The 16,600-nt window shown below is 43.4% G+C and overlaps 1 protein-coding gene across 1 annotated transcript; it reads left to right on the top strand.

Annotated features, from left to right (window-relative positions):
- Positions 1-9,943: 9,943 nt before the first annotated feature.
- fgf8a (fibroblast growth factor 8a) lies at positions 9,944-14,689 on the top strand (the record flags this gene model as incomplete). Its single annotated transcript, XM_084153350.1, has 5 exons — positions 9,944-9,975; positions 10,074-10,110; positions 11,122-11,302; positions 13,004-13,110; positions 14,405-14,689. 5 exons carry the CDS (start codon positions 9,944-9,946, stop codon positions 14,687-14,689), a joined length of 642 nt encoding a protein of 213 aa, XP_084009476.1.
- Between the last annotated feature and the right edge of the window lie 1,911 nt (positions 14,690-16,600).

The following is a 16,600-nucleotide window of genomic DNA, read 5'->3' as shown; positions in this document are numbered from 1 at the left end:
GAAATTCTATTCATATGATATACAAATAAGAAATTAAATTCTATGAGTGTTTTTTAGTTTCCTAATTTTTATTTCCAATTCAACCCCAGATACAATAGAATATCACAGTGGCGTGTGCAGTATGCATATCAGTATTTTCACTAGTAGCCTACTGGGTAGATAAAGTCTAATCTAATGCAGTGGTTACAGTTCTATACCCAACCCACAACCCAACCACTTTTGGAACTCTGAACCCCACCCCTCGCTCCCTGCCCACATGGTCACACCAGCCCTCATAAATCAGAGATTAGCCCCCGGGGGCATACAGGCGTGCGGCCTGCCGGGTGGCATCCGTGATTAGTTCTCCAGGTTATCTGTGGAGGTAACACTAAGTTGCCATGACGACACACTATACAACTGGGTTTTACAGTTGGAGGGACACTGGAGGGGATAGTTGGAAGGGGGTGGAAAAGGGCCTGACAGTAGACTTCCAAGGAACAGCAGTTTGTAGGTGTGGGTGTGCGTCCGATAGTGTGTGCATGCGTGTGTTTGTATGTATGTGAGAGTGTGTGCCTGCATGTCCCCCATGAATACCTCACTAGAGGAGGCTGGTGGGTGGAGCTACAGGAGGACGGGCTCATTGTAATGGCTGGAATGGAATATATGGAACAGAGTCAAACACATGGTTTCCATATGTTTGATGGGTTTGATACCGGTCCATTGATTCCATGCCAGTCATTACAATAAGCTCTTCCTCCTATAGCTCCTCCCACCAGCCTCCTCTGGACCTCACTAAGGCCTAAACTAGCACAGCTCAGTTCAGCATAGCACCGCAGCAATCAGCCATTATGTCATCCTTATTGAGCCCCAATGTATGCCTTATGCCTGCTCTGTGTAGGTTCATGTAAAGTGTGTAGGCTGCAGGCTGTGTGGTGTTTCAGACTGCCTGAGCCCCAGCCCTGCTGGCCCTACCCTGCAGTCCTGAAGCGCATGGTAAAGACATCAGGCCCTTCCCTTTGAAGGGGACCACTGAAACACAGCAGCTCTCAACATGCTGCGTCTCTCTTTTCAACTACCCTCTCCCTCCAAATTCTTGCAAGACCCTGTTCCCCTCTGCTTTTTCAATTTACTCCGTCACTCACAGATCCCTCTTTCACTGCCTTTCTCCCTCCTTCCCTGCTGTCAGTCACTCACTCAATCTACTTAACCCCCGTCCCTTTCTCACTTTACTTATTGCTCTCCCTCCCTCCCCCATTCCTCCCTCACACTCCTTCTTTCACTCCTTCTCTAAATGTTTCCGTGAGTGAGGTCATAAGATACAGTATTCTCTGAGTTCTCCTAGCGAATTGATATGGTGCTATGTTGTGGCCATTGAACATCCTAATCCCTTTGTAGTGATATGTGTCCTGCGGTAGTCTGGAGATAGTGGTACTGTTAAGCAGGAGGCTGGTGGGTGGAGCTACAGGAGGACAGGCTCATTGTAATGGCTGGAATGGAATATATGGAACATTGGTAAAGCAAAGGAAGCATTAGTCGTTGACCAATTAAAGCCTAATTCATGACTAGACACAACCAATTACAGTCTTTGTTTCCATGATTGCCGCCCACATTAACTTTTGCATGTGATATTGCATTCTGTCCCTGGATGACATAAATGGGGGTCTCTCTCTGTAGCAGAAGGAGCTAAAATGACAATATTTACATTCTATTAGTTATACATCCATGGCTGTCCACGTGGTCTTTAGTAGGTGACATTTGGGGTACCTCTGTGACATTTGGGGACCGTGTCCCCTGCCGTAGAGGAATGCAGCGTGTCCGGCGTCTGTCAGAGTCATCACACATGCTCCTCCACTCAGCTCTCCTCTGCTCATATGGTGCTGCCCTGGCCTCCCAGGAATGTGAACACTGTCACTGCACTGACGTCCGACCAGTTAGGGAAGCCCTCTAATGTCATTGTCATGGTGGGACTTTCCCTCCGCACTGTTAATTAATCTCTGACGTATTGTCTCTCATTTTCTGGAGGAAAAGATCTAGGGTGTTAACTGTGGCCCTGTTCCAGAGTTGGCGATTGGGGTCAATTCAGATTCTGAGATTCAGATTCAGTGTTTAACAGTCACATGTACAGCACACCCACTCAATTCAGGAGATACATTTGAGAAGTAGCATTTATTTTTAATGCTGTTTTTCTTTAATTGAAATTTCTGTTCACTTCCTGAATTGAAATTAACCCCAACCCTGCTCGGTCTTCCACACATTTAGCTTCGGTTGGCTTTTCAAATCAAATAGTGAGCGGAAAGTGGCATCTTCAACAACATTGAACTGCCACTGAATCAGGCATTACCAAACAACAGATAAGAGAGGACAGAAGAAATGAGAGGACGAAGAGGGATGTGGAGGAAAGGATATGATATTGGGTGGAGTAGGGGGATTGGCTAGGAGTTGGCTGAGATAACAGACAAGCGTCAGAGTCCCTAAAGGACGTGGCATCCCCTCTCCTCCCTTCCTCCTCTCTTTCAACCCCTCTAACATTCAGGCTTCTCCCTTTCCTCCACCGCTGGTTTGGCCTCGCTCTGTCTGTGAAAACCACATTGCACCATGGACAGGCAAGAGAGAGAGAGAGAGAGAGAGAGAGAGAGAGAGAGAGAGAGAGAGAGAGAGAGAGAGAGAGAGAGAGAGAGAGAGAGAGAGAGAGAGAGAGAGAGAGAGAGAGTTATGGTCACGTTTATTGGCTTTGTTAAACAGTTAACAATGTTACTTTGGGGATTTTATGAGACTGCAGGATATCCCACCCATTTCAGGAGACAGGTGCATACGTAGAGAGAGACAGAGAGAGAGAGAGAGAGAGAGAGATAGAGAGAGAGAGAGAGAGAGAGAGAGAGAGAGAGAGAGAGAGAGAGAGAGAGAGAGAGAGAGGACTACATAACACAAACTATATGACCTCATCTGATGACCTCATCTGACACTTTCATCTAGGTATCTGAGAGGTTTTATGTCAGATAACACATTGAGTAATGAATGAGTCTCTTTATCTAAATAATCTCTATCAGAGGATAACTGACAATACCCATTAACACAGGACATCACTTTGTCCTCTCTCTCTCTCTCTCACACACACACACAGAGACAATGGCTCCAGTATAAAGGGGTTGAATAAGGACAAGTGAGCTGAGTTGGTGTGCTCTCTTTACTGGACGCTTTGTTCATCTGGCTTAATTAAATTTGACACACATCGTCCACCATTAGGACAGACAGGGTTACCATCAAGTCTTATGTTCCATTTGAAAATATTAATTTTAAATTGAATTAATGTCAGAGGATATCGACATAATGCATTCTTTGTAGCTTGATGAATTGATTAGATTCACAGTGGTTTGAGTTGGTAGCATTGTGTCAGATTCTCACATGCTGGTTGGTGACTTCTGAAGCATCATCACTTTGACACACTATACGTTGTGTGAGGTGTGTGTGTGTGTGTGTGTGTTTGCTTGTGCATGATTGAAACACACGCAGACTAGACGGGCATAGAGAGACTCTATAAACTCTATGTTAACCCCACCTCTCCCACACACACACACACACACACACACACTTCACAGAGCAACCTCTGGTTAGGCATCCATAGAGACCTATCCATAGAGACCTATCCATAGAGACCTATCCATAGAGACCTATCCATAGAGACCTATCCATAGAGACATATCCATAGAGACCAGACCTATCCATAGAGATGTATTCCCATTCTCTCACATACACATCCAGGCCACTAGCATGGAGGGTCAGTCTGAATGAAGAACTTCAGGCACATTTGGGATTTTAATCACTGGAATACTTCTCCCCCCACCTCACACTATGAGCACCACTAGAGACCTTCAGGCTTCCGCCGCTCCTGGCCTTAAACCCACGCAAGTCTGCGCGACGCAATTTGCCAACTAGTGGGAACATTTTCCCACGCTTTTTCCCATTCCACATAAAGGCCGGACTCTCCATCCTTGCCCCGACTACCTCACTCCTTCGCTTTCTCTCCTTCCTGTGGCATTAGATGTGTTTTTATGTCCCTCCTCGGCCCAGGGGTAAGGACTGTGTGTGTGTATGTGTGTGTGTGTGTGTGTGTGTGTGTGTGTGTGTGTGTGTGTGTGTGTGTGTGTGTGTGTGTGTGTGTGTGTGTGTGTGTGTGTGTGTGTGTGTGTGTCTGTGTGTGTGTCTGTGTCTGTGTCTGTGTGTGTCTGTGTCTGTGTCTGTGTCTGTGTCTGTGTCTGTGTCTGTGCCTGTTTCTGTGCCTGTGCCTGTGTCTGTGTCTGTGCCTGTGTCTGTGTCTGTGTCTGTTTCTGTGCCTGTGTCTGTGTCTGTGCCTGTATCTGTGTCTGTGTCTGTGTCTGTGTCTGTGTCTGTGTCTGTGCGTAAGCCGAGTCTGGTCTTTGCAGCGGGTCTCAGACATTCACTCACTCAGCCCCTCTAATTCTCAGCAGCGGCAGATTGCCAGGTATTTTACTACCTCACAGCCATGTGTCTGTGTCGCACTCGTAGCAGCATGGATGGTGTTAGCAGACGAGAGATGGGAAAAGCAGCTCAGAGACGCACAGGGACCTGTGTGGACGCGCTGAGAACATGGCGCTGAGAACATGGCAACGCTTGGAGGGCATCCAAACCATCACTCCCACCACGAAATGCAGACCTGACCGTGTGAAACATGCTAGACCCCCAACGCTAAGCTTGTGTGTCTGAGACATGGAGTGGACCTAAATGCTCATGTTGTGAAACATGCTAGGCTTCATAGCCACATGTGTGAAAACTGAATACTGAAGGTGTGTAAAACATGCTAGACTCCAATGCTAAGCATGTGGGGAAACACATGGTGGACTGAATGTTTATAGTATGAAACATGCTAGAACTCAAGGACACCTGTGTGATAGGTGTAATACATTCATGAACTGAATACTACATCTATGACAGAGGGGCAGAACTGTAGAGAGTATGTCCTTTTGCCTCTCTGAGTGTGACCTAGCATGGCTGGGTCAGTAGAAGTGGGGTTAGGGTGAGGGTTGGAGCCAATAGGCAGGGGCGCCTGGAGAGTGTGTGTCAGAGGGCAGTGTGTAATTGAGTGTGTGTGTGGGTCTGTGTGTGTGTGTAATTAGAAGTGTGTTTGAGAGAGTGGTGTGTAATCAGGAGTCAGAGGTCACCTTCTGTCTAGTCCCTCCTACTTTACAGCTACAGCACACCTTGAAGGAATACTTTGGGATTTTGGCAATGAGGTCCATTATCTACTTCCCAATAGCCAGATGAACTTGTGGATACCCTTTTTATGTCTCTGTGTCCAGTATGAAGGAAGTTAGAGGTAGTTTTGTGGGCCAATGCTAATTAGCATGCTAGCAGATACCCATAGACTTCCAGTCATTGAGCTAACGCTAGTTAGCAATTGCGCTAGCGCTAGTTAACAACTTCCTTCAAACTGCACACAGAGACATAAAATTGGTATCCATGAGTTCATCGGACTCTGGGGAAGTAGATATAGGGCCTCATTGCACAGTTTAGCGAGCTGAGACTGAGCACCTCTCGTATTATTATGGTCTGGGGGTGGCAGGTAGCTTAGTGGTTAAGAGTGTTGTGCCAGTAACCGAAAGGTCGCTGGTTCTAATCCCCGAGCCGACTAGGTGAAAAATCTGTCGATGTGCCCTTGAGCAAGGCACTTAACCCTAATTGCTCATGTAAGTCGCTCTGGATAAGAGCGTCTGCTAAATGACTAAAATGTAAATGTAAATGTCTGTTTGCCTGGTTCATACCCCATTTCTATCGGCATGAGGAGGGAGACTCCTAAAACAAAGGCCAGGACCCACTCCCGTGCTATAGATGCTAAAACAATGGTGTTGCTGGTCGCTCATATGGAATAGGTATTACTAGCATGTGTTCAGTGAAAACACATATATCTGGGTGAACCCAACGGGGCTATGAAAGCACCCCTGGCTTTGAGACTGGGAATGGAGCTGCTGTCTGGGGCTCTCAATAAGTAGATGCCAGGGAGAGACCTCTCTCTCTCTCTCTCCTTCTCTCTCTCCAGATGGATAAACAGTTGAAAAGCACACCTAATGAGCAGGATGGCTGAGAAAGTCACTGGGGTTGGGTGACTGCAGGTCTATAGGCGATTTCAGAGTTAGATACTGTGAAACAGTTACTTTAATGTTGATACTTGAATTCATTGTCACATTTATGATTTAGCTTAGCTAGTTAAGCTCAATTGTTTTAGACCTGTTCTGTGGCACTGTTACCCTTGAACTTATGCTTTATTACTATAGCCTATAAGGTATTGTTTTAGGTTTTAACTATGATATTACATACCTAAGGGTTGAGAACAGCATGATGGCAGCTATGACTGACAAGAGGCTGCCATGCATATTATGACTTCTGATGACTTCTGTGGATGAAGAACATTTAGCACCTCTGATTGGCCATGATGATAAAACAAGTTTTAATGACCTGTTACCTCAGTCTACCAGCCTTGAATATCTATATCCTCTGTCAAATAGTCTGATGAATGTTTAAGTTCTCATGGAGTTTATGTTTTGTGTCAATTTCTCACGAGAAGAGAGCTGACATGATGATTAACAAGTGCCTAGTTCCTCTTGGGTGAACATGGTGTTTGTCTTTGTAAGAAAAACTGAGGGAAGACGTGTGTTTAGCAATGAAATATGTCAGGTCTTATGGGCCCCATAACACGTCCACTTTAAGTGATGAAAAGGAAAGTAGAGATAGTGGGAGAGAGAAGGGGGAGAGAGCAAAGGAGGGAAAAAGAGGTTGTGGGGAGAGTGAAGAGTAAGGGCGAATGTGGGGTGAGAGAGGTAGTGGGGCGGAGAGTGAAGAGGGATAGCAAAGGAGGAGAATGAAGGGGGTGAGATGTTGTGAGGGAGAGTGAAGAGGGAGCGAGAGAGAGATGTTGTGAAGGAGAGTGAAGAGGGAGAGAGAGAGAGATGTTGTGAGGGAGAGTGAAGAGGGAGAGAGAGAGAGGTGGTGGGGGAGGGATGGTGGTGGGGACCCCCACAGGGCTGCTGATGGATGTGGGACTCCTGGGGTTAAGGGGAGGGCAGGCAGGCCTTGTGCCGGGCTGCAGAGTGGCAGATACCTGCCGCTCATCTCACATACTCGTACACACACACAGACACACACACACACACACACACACACAGATAGAGAGAACAAGTAGACAATGCTAATGGGAGGGTGGGAAGGGAACATAAATACAAAGCAACTAGCAATGTGAAGCCTGACAGTTCAAGACCTAGGCCTAATACTCACAGATGAATACAGTTCAGCATGATGAAATTGCCATCAATGAGAGATCATCAAATACATAAACCCTTTCATTTTAACAGTCATTACACCTCTGTATAATATTGCTGACCATTCTTTAGGGTGATTTTAGAGACTAAAGACTGCTTTAGTTCAATAAATATCTGTTGTTGTTTACTAGGCCTACTATAATATTTTTTTATTGTACCAATGTGGTTGAGTAGACAGACATGGTGCCCCCTGGTGGTTCAGATGAGTAACTGCTGGCAGGGTGACAAGGACAAACGATGGTGTGATTTGTCAATGACAGAGTGTTGGGTCCAACCAATATATCGTGCTTCAATAGTCCTCCATGAAAATCAATAATATTTTAGTACGCACTCACTTGCATGATATGCGGCACCTGATTGAAAGAGGGATTGAAAACATTTGTAGTCTCTATGTAGTCCAAATCATCTGCTAAATGGCATATTATTATTTTTATTATTTTTGGCCTATTCAGTCTGTTTATTGGATTGGCTTACTCATCAGAACAGACAACACATAACATATCAATATTAGACACCAGTGCAATTCAATATCGAATGCATAAAATGCTTTTACTGTGGGCTATAAAGTTTGATTTTCATAATAACAGTTACAAAGATTTGACTGTAGCCAGGGGTAAAGTTAGGCTACTGGTAGGCCCTACACATTGATTTAACTCTTGGATACCATTTTTATGACTCTGCATCCAGTATGAAGGACCCAGCTTAGTGCAAAGACTGGAAGTCTTCAGGGTATAGGCTACCCCAAGACGTTCAGTCTTTGTGCTAAGCTAGGGCTAACCTTAGTTAGCATTGGCTTGGAAAACTACCCCTAACTTCCTTCATATTGGATGCAAAGACATTAAAATGGTATCAACAAGTTCATCTGATTGGAGAAGTAGGCTAGATAAAGGGCTTCATTGCCAAAATCCTGAACTATCCCTTTAAGGGAGCTTTGACGCTTCTCTTAACCCAAATAAATTAATTGAGTGATTAATTTGAAGACTTGGCCTCTAATGGCCCATTCACCCATTCTAGGTGAGAATGTCCTCTTGCACAAAATGTCCTCTCGTACAACGATGAATAATTGTTCTGTCTGATTTCTCTCATAATTAAGTGAGTTTTCGTTTAAGATGTCTGTTGCATTCGGGACAGTGTGACTGAATGATCAATTGGATAGTCTATTCAATAGGCTATCGTTTCAATTTGCAGTTATAATGTATGGTTACATTTTGCAAAGATATCTATGTAGCCTAATGTTTGTTTATCTACGCTAGTTTTCTTCGTTAAAATCCCCAATGTCCAAGAGCCCATGAGGAGCATCGGGTGAGAAGCAGCCGTTTAGGCAAGTGGAGATGAATGGTCTCCCTTTATCAAATGAAGGGAGGGGGTGTTTAAAAAACGTTAATCGCCTGTAATCCTGTTAATATGCCAGTCTCTCACTTTTCACCGGCAATACACAAGAGACACAGCTAAAAAGTCTGCACAGCTCATCCCAGTGACACATCCCAGTTTCATCCTAAAAACGAAAAACAGATCAAATCTAGGCATAATGTAGCTGTAAACTAGGCTATTGCATAACATTTGCATTGATGGGAAGAGGCTTTTGTCCTAAAATGGATAGCAATTATGTGTTTGAATTTTCTCTTTCAATTTGGAATATACTTTTTAGGATAATCTAGGAACGTTCCTTTAACTCTTATTTATTTAATTCATTCATTGGGTAGTTCGGCGCAGAAGCGTCATTGCGCGCTGGGTATGCAAGACTCCTGCTTCTCCGCAAGTGTTGACTTTTCCTCAGGTGAATATATGTTTTAAATGCAGGGGGAGGAGGGACGCTTTTGTTCTGCAGAAAAGGGGGCTTGTTCCTCGCATATCGCCCTTCCATTTTAACCAGGGGTGTGAGTGCGAACAAGGGGTTGACATTGGAGCCTGCGATGGGAGTAGAGGAGGGGAGACGGGAGTCGCCAGTCCTGCACTACCGAACACTGAAGCAACATCACCCGCTCTGAACGCACGGGACGCGCTCGGTATCCACCACGCAGAAGCCCGATATAAACTCTCTACAACAGGATAAACTGGACGATAGCGACTGAGGATTCTCTGAAGGAATTACAAAGATATAGCTATCTGCAGTGAATTAACTGTCATCTTCATTGGCATCGGATGACCTTGCATTTTTATCTTTATTATTAGGAAACTCATCCAGGGTGTTTTTTTGCCAAAACTTGAATGCACCTCTCTTCTAAGTAAGTGCACTTAAATGTTGCTAATCGAGAGGGCCGCCTAACAGACAGACAGTTGTTATCAATAATAAATTATCATTCATCATTATTATCAATCATCATTGTCACAGTTTCAGATTTTACTGTCAAGGTTGTCGATCAGTTGTGAGTGGCAGCCTTGCCAAAACAGGCTATGGACATTTATTTGACGTGAAATGTATCCCAATTTTGACCCCCCAAAAAATAGGCTTAATCACGTCTTCCACCATCTTTGATCGTTTTGGATTTTAATGAAGTCTTTGAAGAGCAACGACTTAATCAATTGCAACCGAAGCCAGTGTTTGACACAGTTAATCTTTACCAAATAACCTCGATTTTGGAACACTGCAAGCCCTGTGGTCTGTATTTATCGAAGGAACAATCAACACAATCAACATGCGACGCCTCCCATCCCGGTTGAGTTATCTGTGAGTATTTCCTGCGACTCTCATTTATACTTCTGTTGATTAATGTTTGATTAATGTGCCCTAATGTATTATAACTAATTTATTATTCTATTTTTCAGGTTCCTACACTTCTTCGCATTCTGCTACTATGCTCAGGTATGCTTTGAAATAGCCCATATATTTTGTATATCAGCAGGCATTGTGAAAATAATATAGTATTCTTGATTATGATTTTAAATATCTCACGCGTTTTCGAATCATTTACAAATAATTTACACTGTTCAGTCTATCAGTGGATTATTGGATACAACTGTACATCTCCTTAGATGACAAGTCATTATTTTACGCATCTTGAAAATTCGTATAACTAACCTAAATCAAATGTCACTGTTAAAACATATGGTTAGGTTTCTGGGGCTGAAAGCACGGTGTAATAATAGCGAGCAGTGAGGGAAAGAGAGATGAGAGATCATATCATTTGTGATATAACAACATATCAGATGGGTCCCACGGCGCAAGGGGCAGCGGGCGCGCTGCATGCCGCCCGCGTCACAGTTTGGCATGGTATATGTTGCGAACATACTGCCCTCGCGCAGGATGCGTGGGCATAGAATGGGCATCGTGTTGGGAAAGGCGAGTCTGTGAAAAATGTCGTGGGGTTTAAATATAAAGGCCAAAGTTTCGTCATCATTCCTTCATTGTCCTCCTTGAAACAGAACTAGGGCGTATGGCTAAGTGTCAAATAGGGAAGCTTTTAAGATAGACATTAATATGACCATTTGCTCCGTTTAATGTTAGGGAAATATTAAACAGTTATTATGTAGGCTATAGCCTATTTTATATGTTGGACATGTTTTTTAGCGTCTACTTCCACTCACTTTTCCCACAAGCTGTTGAGGCTTGCGCGCACTTTTTAATTTCTAGGTTTTCATGCTTTTAATTATGCATGCATAATTTAAGGAACTGCAGGCCTTTGTATTGGCGATAAATTGATATTGTCTATTGCATTTTATCAAGTTATGTGTTATAGACAATAATGGCATGTAGGCCTAAAGTTGGTTTTAGAGCTAAATAATTATGCTATTATTGCTTAATACATAGGCTACTGTAGTAACATTGAAGCAATTTTTGCAAATACTGATTGTGATGACATTTAATTTCTGACAGGTAACCAATCAGTCCCCGCCTAATTTCACGCAGCATGTAAGCGAGCAGAGCAAGGTGACGGACCGTGTGAGTCGCAGGTTAATTCGGACCTATCAACTTTACAGCCGAACCAGCGGGAAGCACGTGCAGGTTCTGCCCAACAAGAAGATCAACGCCATGGCAGAAGATGGAGACATACACGGTAAACCCAATATCCAAACTTTATGGATTTGTTTCAGGTTCTTCGCGTTTTGTCGGTTTTAACTTGCCGAAATTCATTATTAATATTTCTAAAACTCCAAACTAACCAACTAAAATAAACGTATGGCTACAACAGGCTTAGGCTATGCCTATATAGGCATAGGGCCTAAAGGCCCATTTTGGCATAACAAACTATCATGTGCAAGAGGTTAGTAGCCTAATGCTTACTGTGAATTGTACAGAAGTTGTTTTTCTGTCGTCGTTTTTTACATTAAATAACACGGCCACTGTATCAGCTGGTATTGTTAAGAAGAGACCGCAGACCGACAAAAATGTAAAATGGATTGAAGATTGTGCTGTAGGTGATTCTCCAGAGAGACTCATGTCTGGAAGAGCCATTAGAAATAATCTTCCTTCAACCTCCTGAACATTTCCTGCATAGCTCTCCTGCTCTCACTTTCCTCTGACCAGCTTCAGAATCAAAATAGGGCCTGCCGAATTTCCAAACAGCCTGCCTGCATTTTACGCAGATTCCCCTGGCCATCCAGGGTACATTTAGGCTATGTATTATCTTTGCATATTCACAAATTAACTATTTTGTTCATGGAATTTATATTTTAAAATGAAGTCAATGTTTTTTCATTTTTTTTCATTAGGCTATTCCCATTGTCATTAAATGGTGTTAGATTTCAATATAATTTGGCAGCAAACTGGACCTTTGACTCTTTGTGTGTATGCTGCTGTAGGGCCTGTCTAATGTGGTGTGTGTATGCACTTGTGTGTGTGTGTTTGTGGTTTGTACCAGAGGGTGTGGAGGTGCTCAGATCACCTATGCCAGTGCTACCTGTACCATGGTAGCAGGTTGTATGTGTGGGTCTAAAGCTGTGGCTTGCATGAGCCTTTTATTGTTTAGCCACACACCAACCATCTAACCACAACCTTAACCATAACCGTAACTCAATAACCACGTGGGTGTGCATTTTGAAATGACAGGCCTATCTGTTGAATTTTGCTGTGTTTACAAGAATAGAGGTTGAGCAGTAAAACTATCAGATGCACCATGGGTTATTTATTTCTCCAAATGTTGGTCCAGGAATGTGTGTCATCATCATGTAGGTAGGGGGATGGGAAACCCAGGAAGAGTAGGGGCTGCCTACTCATAACTCTTAGTAAGCCTATGAAAAGTTTATTCATAATGGCTAGGTAGGCATTGTGTGCCTCTGTGGAAGGCAACAACAAAATAGATAAGCATATTTTAGTTTGGAAAATAAGGAGATCGGTGTTATCAATCATAGAAGCGGTTGTGAGATTTACAGTATCTATAGACACATATTAAGATAAGCCATTTAACACCATTCTATTTATGTCCTTCTGTCTCCAAGCGTGATCTATGATAGAGATGAATGTGGTGCGTATGTGTGACATGAGTACAGATTTATAAAAAAAAGTTGATAGTCCTGCCAGGATGGCCTTTTAGTTTTCAAAGAATTGAGATACACATGTTTTTATGATTCTGCAAGAATTTAAGCTTGCATATATCCTCAGGAATGTGTCCCCACAGGTTTTGTGTGTGTGTGATATATAGAATTTTCTCTTATGAAAATGTAAACTGAATCAACTAAACCATGTCTTTGAGCAACATCCTATTACTAACAGTGCAAAACAGTGCCTGGTTGATAATAAAACTCCTTTGTTTCTTCAGCCAAACTCGTCGTAGAGACGGACACGTTTGGAAGTCGCGTGCGGATCAAAGGAGCAGAGACAGGATTCTACATCTGCATGAACAAGATGGGAAAGCTGATCGGGAAGGTAAAGAGAGAAAATGCATTTGAGCACTGCACTGGGGGTTATGATCTATGGTTATGCCAGTGTGCTGCCGTTTTCCATTGGCTCTGTTTTCGAGCATCTTAGGCTGTGGTTCCACAGTTTGATTATATTGGAGTTCTGTTTGGGGGTTCTAAGACTTGTGGTTTTGTTTGGCGACTCTGCAAAAGTTCTCACCATAGTTCAGTGTGGCTGTGGTTCTGTTTGGTGGTTCCCTATAGCTCCAGAACTGTCCACCTCTGGTACGTTCTGCATGTGAGATGGTTAGAGTCATTGTATGTTGTTGGAAGTCACCTCCTCTGTGTAGCGTGTTGTGGGTCCGAGGGTGTCTCTGCTCCTCTCTCGCTGTGCTGGCTAATAAACAGGGCTGCCATCTCCACCCCCCTACAGAACCCTGCCAGGTGCACCATCTGCCCTGAGCTGCCTCTATGCCATACCAGCCCAGCAACAGCCTGTGTGTGTGTTTGAATGACTGTATGTGTATATTTGTGTATGTTGCACTTGCTTTCTGGCTGCATGGATGCTAGATTTATTTTTAACAGCCCATTTTGTCCAGCTAGGTTGTTGAGCTTGTTTAGCTACGTTAGTGTTGCCGGTGTGTGACGTGTCACAGACCAGTGAAGGTTGGGCTGGAGGGGCTGTGGGAGGGACGCAGGGCCTAGCTACTGCTCATAACACAAGATCACAAACCCCCCTTCACTCTCAATGTAGAATACTAGACCAAAAGAAAAAACATCCACCCCGTCTTACCATTTCTCAAAACGTAGAGATAGAATAAATGCAAGACAACCATGTATTTGATTGTACCGAAGGGAGACTAGAGTAGTTTATTTTAGGATCTATTGATTGATATTCAAGTCGATGGGCCCTCTGCGGTTCGATTCAGCCATGCCACAAACGAGACAGTGCAGTGCTAAATAGAAGGAAATCCACACATGAAGCTGATAATGAATTTCTTAGGTATATCTCCTATGATGGCATGTCTTAGGCTGCTGACCCTTGAGTGGTCCTCACGGATGTGTCTCTGTGTTTACTGAGGAGGGAGACTCATTGCTTACTGTCATCCCCTCTCTCTGATCTGGGCCTGTAATGACAGTATCATATGCTTCATGCGTATGGGGAGGGCTGCGTGCACACGTGTCTGTGTGTGTGTGCGCAGGGACATACTGTTCGGGGTAGCCTTCTTACATCTGATATTTCCCATCTGTAAATCTTCATAGAAAGCTCCTTCAGACACTCCGACTGATCTGGTGTGTGTGTGTGTGTTTGTCTTTCAAAGAAAAATGGGCAAGGCCGCGACTGTATCTTCTCAGAGATCGTCCTGGAGAATAACTACACGGCGCTGAGGAACGCACGCTTCGAGGGCTGGTACATGGCGTTCACCAGACGTGGACGCCCCCGGAAAGGCTCGCAAACACGGCAGCACCAACGTGAGGTCCATTTTATGAAACGACTGCCTCGGGGATCCAATCCCACTCACCCAGCCCAGCACAAGCCCTTTGACTTCGTCCACTACCCCTTCAGCCCCAGGACTAAACGCACACGCTACTCAGCCGAACGCTGAGAGGGGCAGAGAGGAGAAAAACCACTGACTGAAGCAAGAATTAACTCCTCTTTTCAAAACCTTTAGATATTTTTTTTGTACTGAACATTACTATACCTAACGTAGTTTTTCAATTTTTTTACAAATAATAAAAAAAACAAAACAAAAAACATAAGATATATATTTTTGTACCTGAGACTTTTAGTACTGATGTGTTGTTTTTAGATGCACATAACTCATCATCGGACATTTGGGGTGCTGACATTTTAGTAAAGCGTGGACTTTTTATTGTCTCTGTATTTTGGGTTGTGTTTTTGCTTTTGTTTGACGGTTCAGAGTCGTTTGGACTCACACCTGCTGCTCCAAGAGACTTGAAGGGCCCTGATCGACCGCACTGCCAGAAAATGCTGCATTCAGAGACACATACAGTACACACACACACACACACACGCACACACACACACACCATCAATGCTGCGTTCAGGGGAGCCATGTTGAGTAACGTTGCGTTCAGTATCACACACAGCCACAGCACCTCTGTTGAACGCTGTAGTGTGACCTTGCTACTTCTGGAATTCTATAGAGACAAACACAGTGAAAGCAAACAGAGCTTTATGTACACACAATGGAAAATGTGGCAGCTATATTGATAATCACAGGTTTCCTGCTATGGATATAACTGTAAATTAGAGGTGTAAAAATGCATTGATATGTCGGAAACCCCCTTTGTTTTTGTTACCCTTTTGTTTGTCTGTTTTTATACATATATAAATCTATTTTTATTTTAAGGACGTGTACAAATAATTTTAATGATGGAATATTTATTTAAAATGTGTAATAAATGTACATTAGAATACTGATATTAAACTCTTGTTTGTTAAATAATTGTTTTACACTCTTTGAACTGCCTTGGGAACAGTAGCGGTGCGTGGGTAAAATCAATGGGGAAGCCAAGCAAGAAAAAAAAAGCCATATTACAACCTATATGTTGTGATAATTGCGTTGTTCGCTCTATAACCTGTTAGTTCATATGTCTTGCCACCGTGATATATAGGCCTAAAGGCCGAGACAATAAGAAGACACAGTGGCAGAATAAATTCAACCATACATTTGATTCATCACAAAACCAGAGAGCAACCTCTGTCCAGTGAAGTCCACTAAGCATATTGCATGTAACAAACAGTTACATGACCTACAGCATGGTCAAGCAAGTAAATGTTTCTGACATTTTCGGACTACTAAACAACTATTGATTTAGAACCACGGAGAGTTACTGCAAGTCACAAAGAAAACAGGAGCTACCTCCACTATTCCAGAAAAATTTCAACTTCCAACATTTCAACATCATCAAATCACCTATGCTTAGTCTAATACAGTGACAACTAAAAGATACCAAATCCAATTTAGTCCAATCGACGTAAGCTAAATATGATGTGGCTGTCCATGGTTTAGATATTTTGTTGGTGTGTGTGTGCGTGCGTCCGTCCGTGCAAGTAGAAAAAACATGTTGACTCACCCTACTTGTAGAGAAACGGCAATGCCATCCTCCTCTCTTTCATGTTGATGAAACAGTCTATGACTCTGTCATACAGTACATGCTTTTATGTTTTGTTGTCCTAGGCTACCTGGCTAAAATGCTTACCTCCTTTCATGGGCAACATTAGCTAGTTAACATTAGCCTTCTACATCTAGCTACATATTGAACTTCCATCCTCTCAGTCCAGGGGCACAATGTATGAATTAATGGTCGGATCAGAATCGCCGTTATAATCATTGGCCAGTATGGAGAATTAAGTAAAACCACAAGTCCAAATCCCTATCTCCATCCATGGCTAATTTAGGAAAGGGCCAATTTCAGTTAGCTAGCTAGCCACCAGAGGACAACAACACAATGAGATGCAACAATTCAAGTTGTTTCTGTCAATGAAGTAT

This window comes from Coregonus lavaretus (assembly GCF_964263955.1).
Source record: "Coregonus lavaretus genome assembly, chromosome: 36".
NCBI lineage: Eukaryota > Metazoa > Chordata > Actinopteri > Salmoniformes > Salmonidae > Coregonus > Coregonus lavaretus.
The sequence above is the reverse complement of the archived record's forward strand: the minus strand, read 5'-3'. Positions and strand labels throughout refer to the sequence as shown.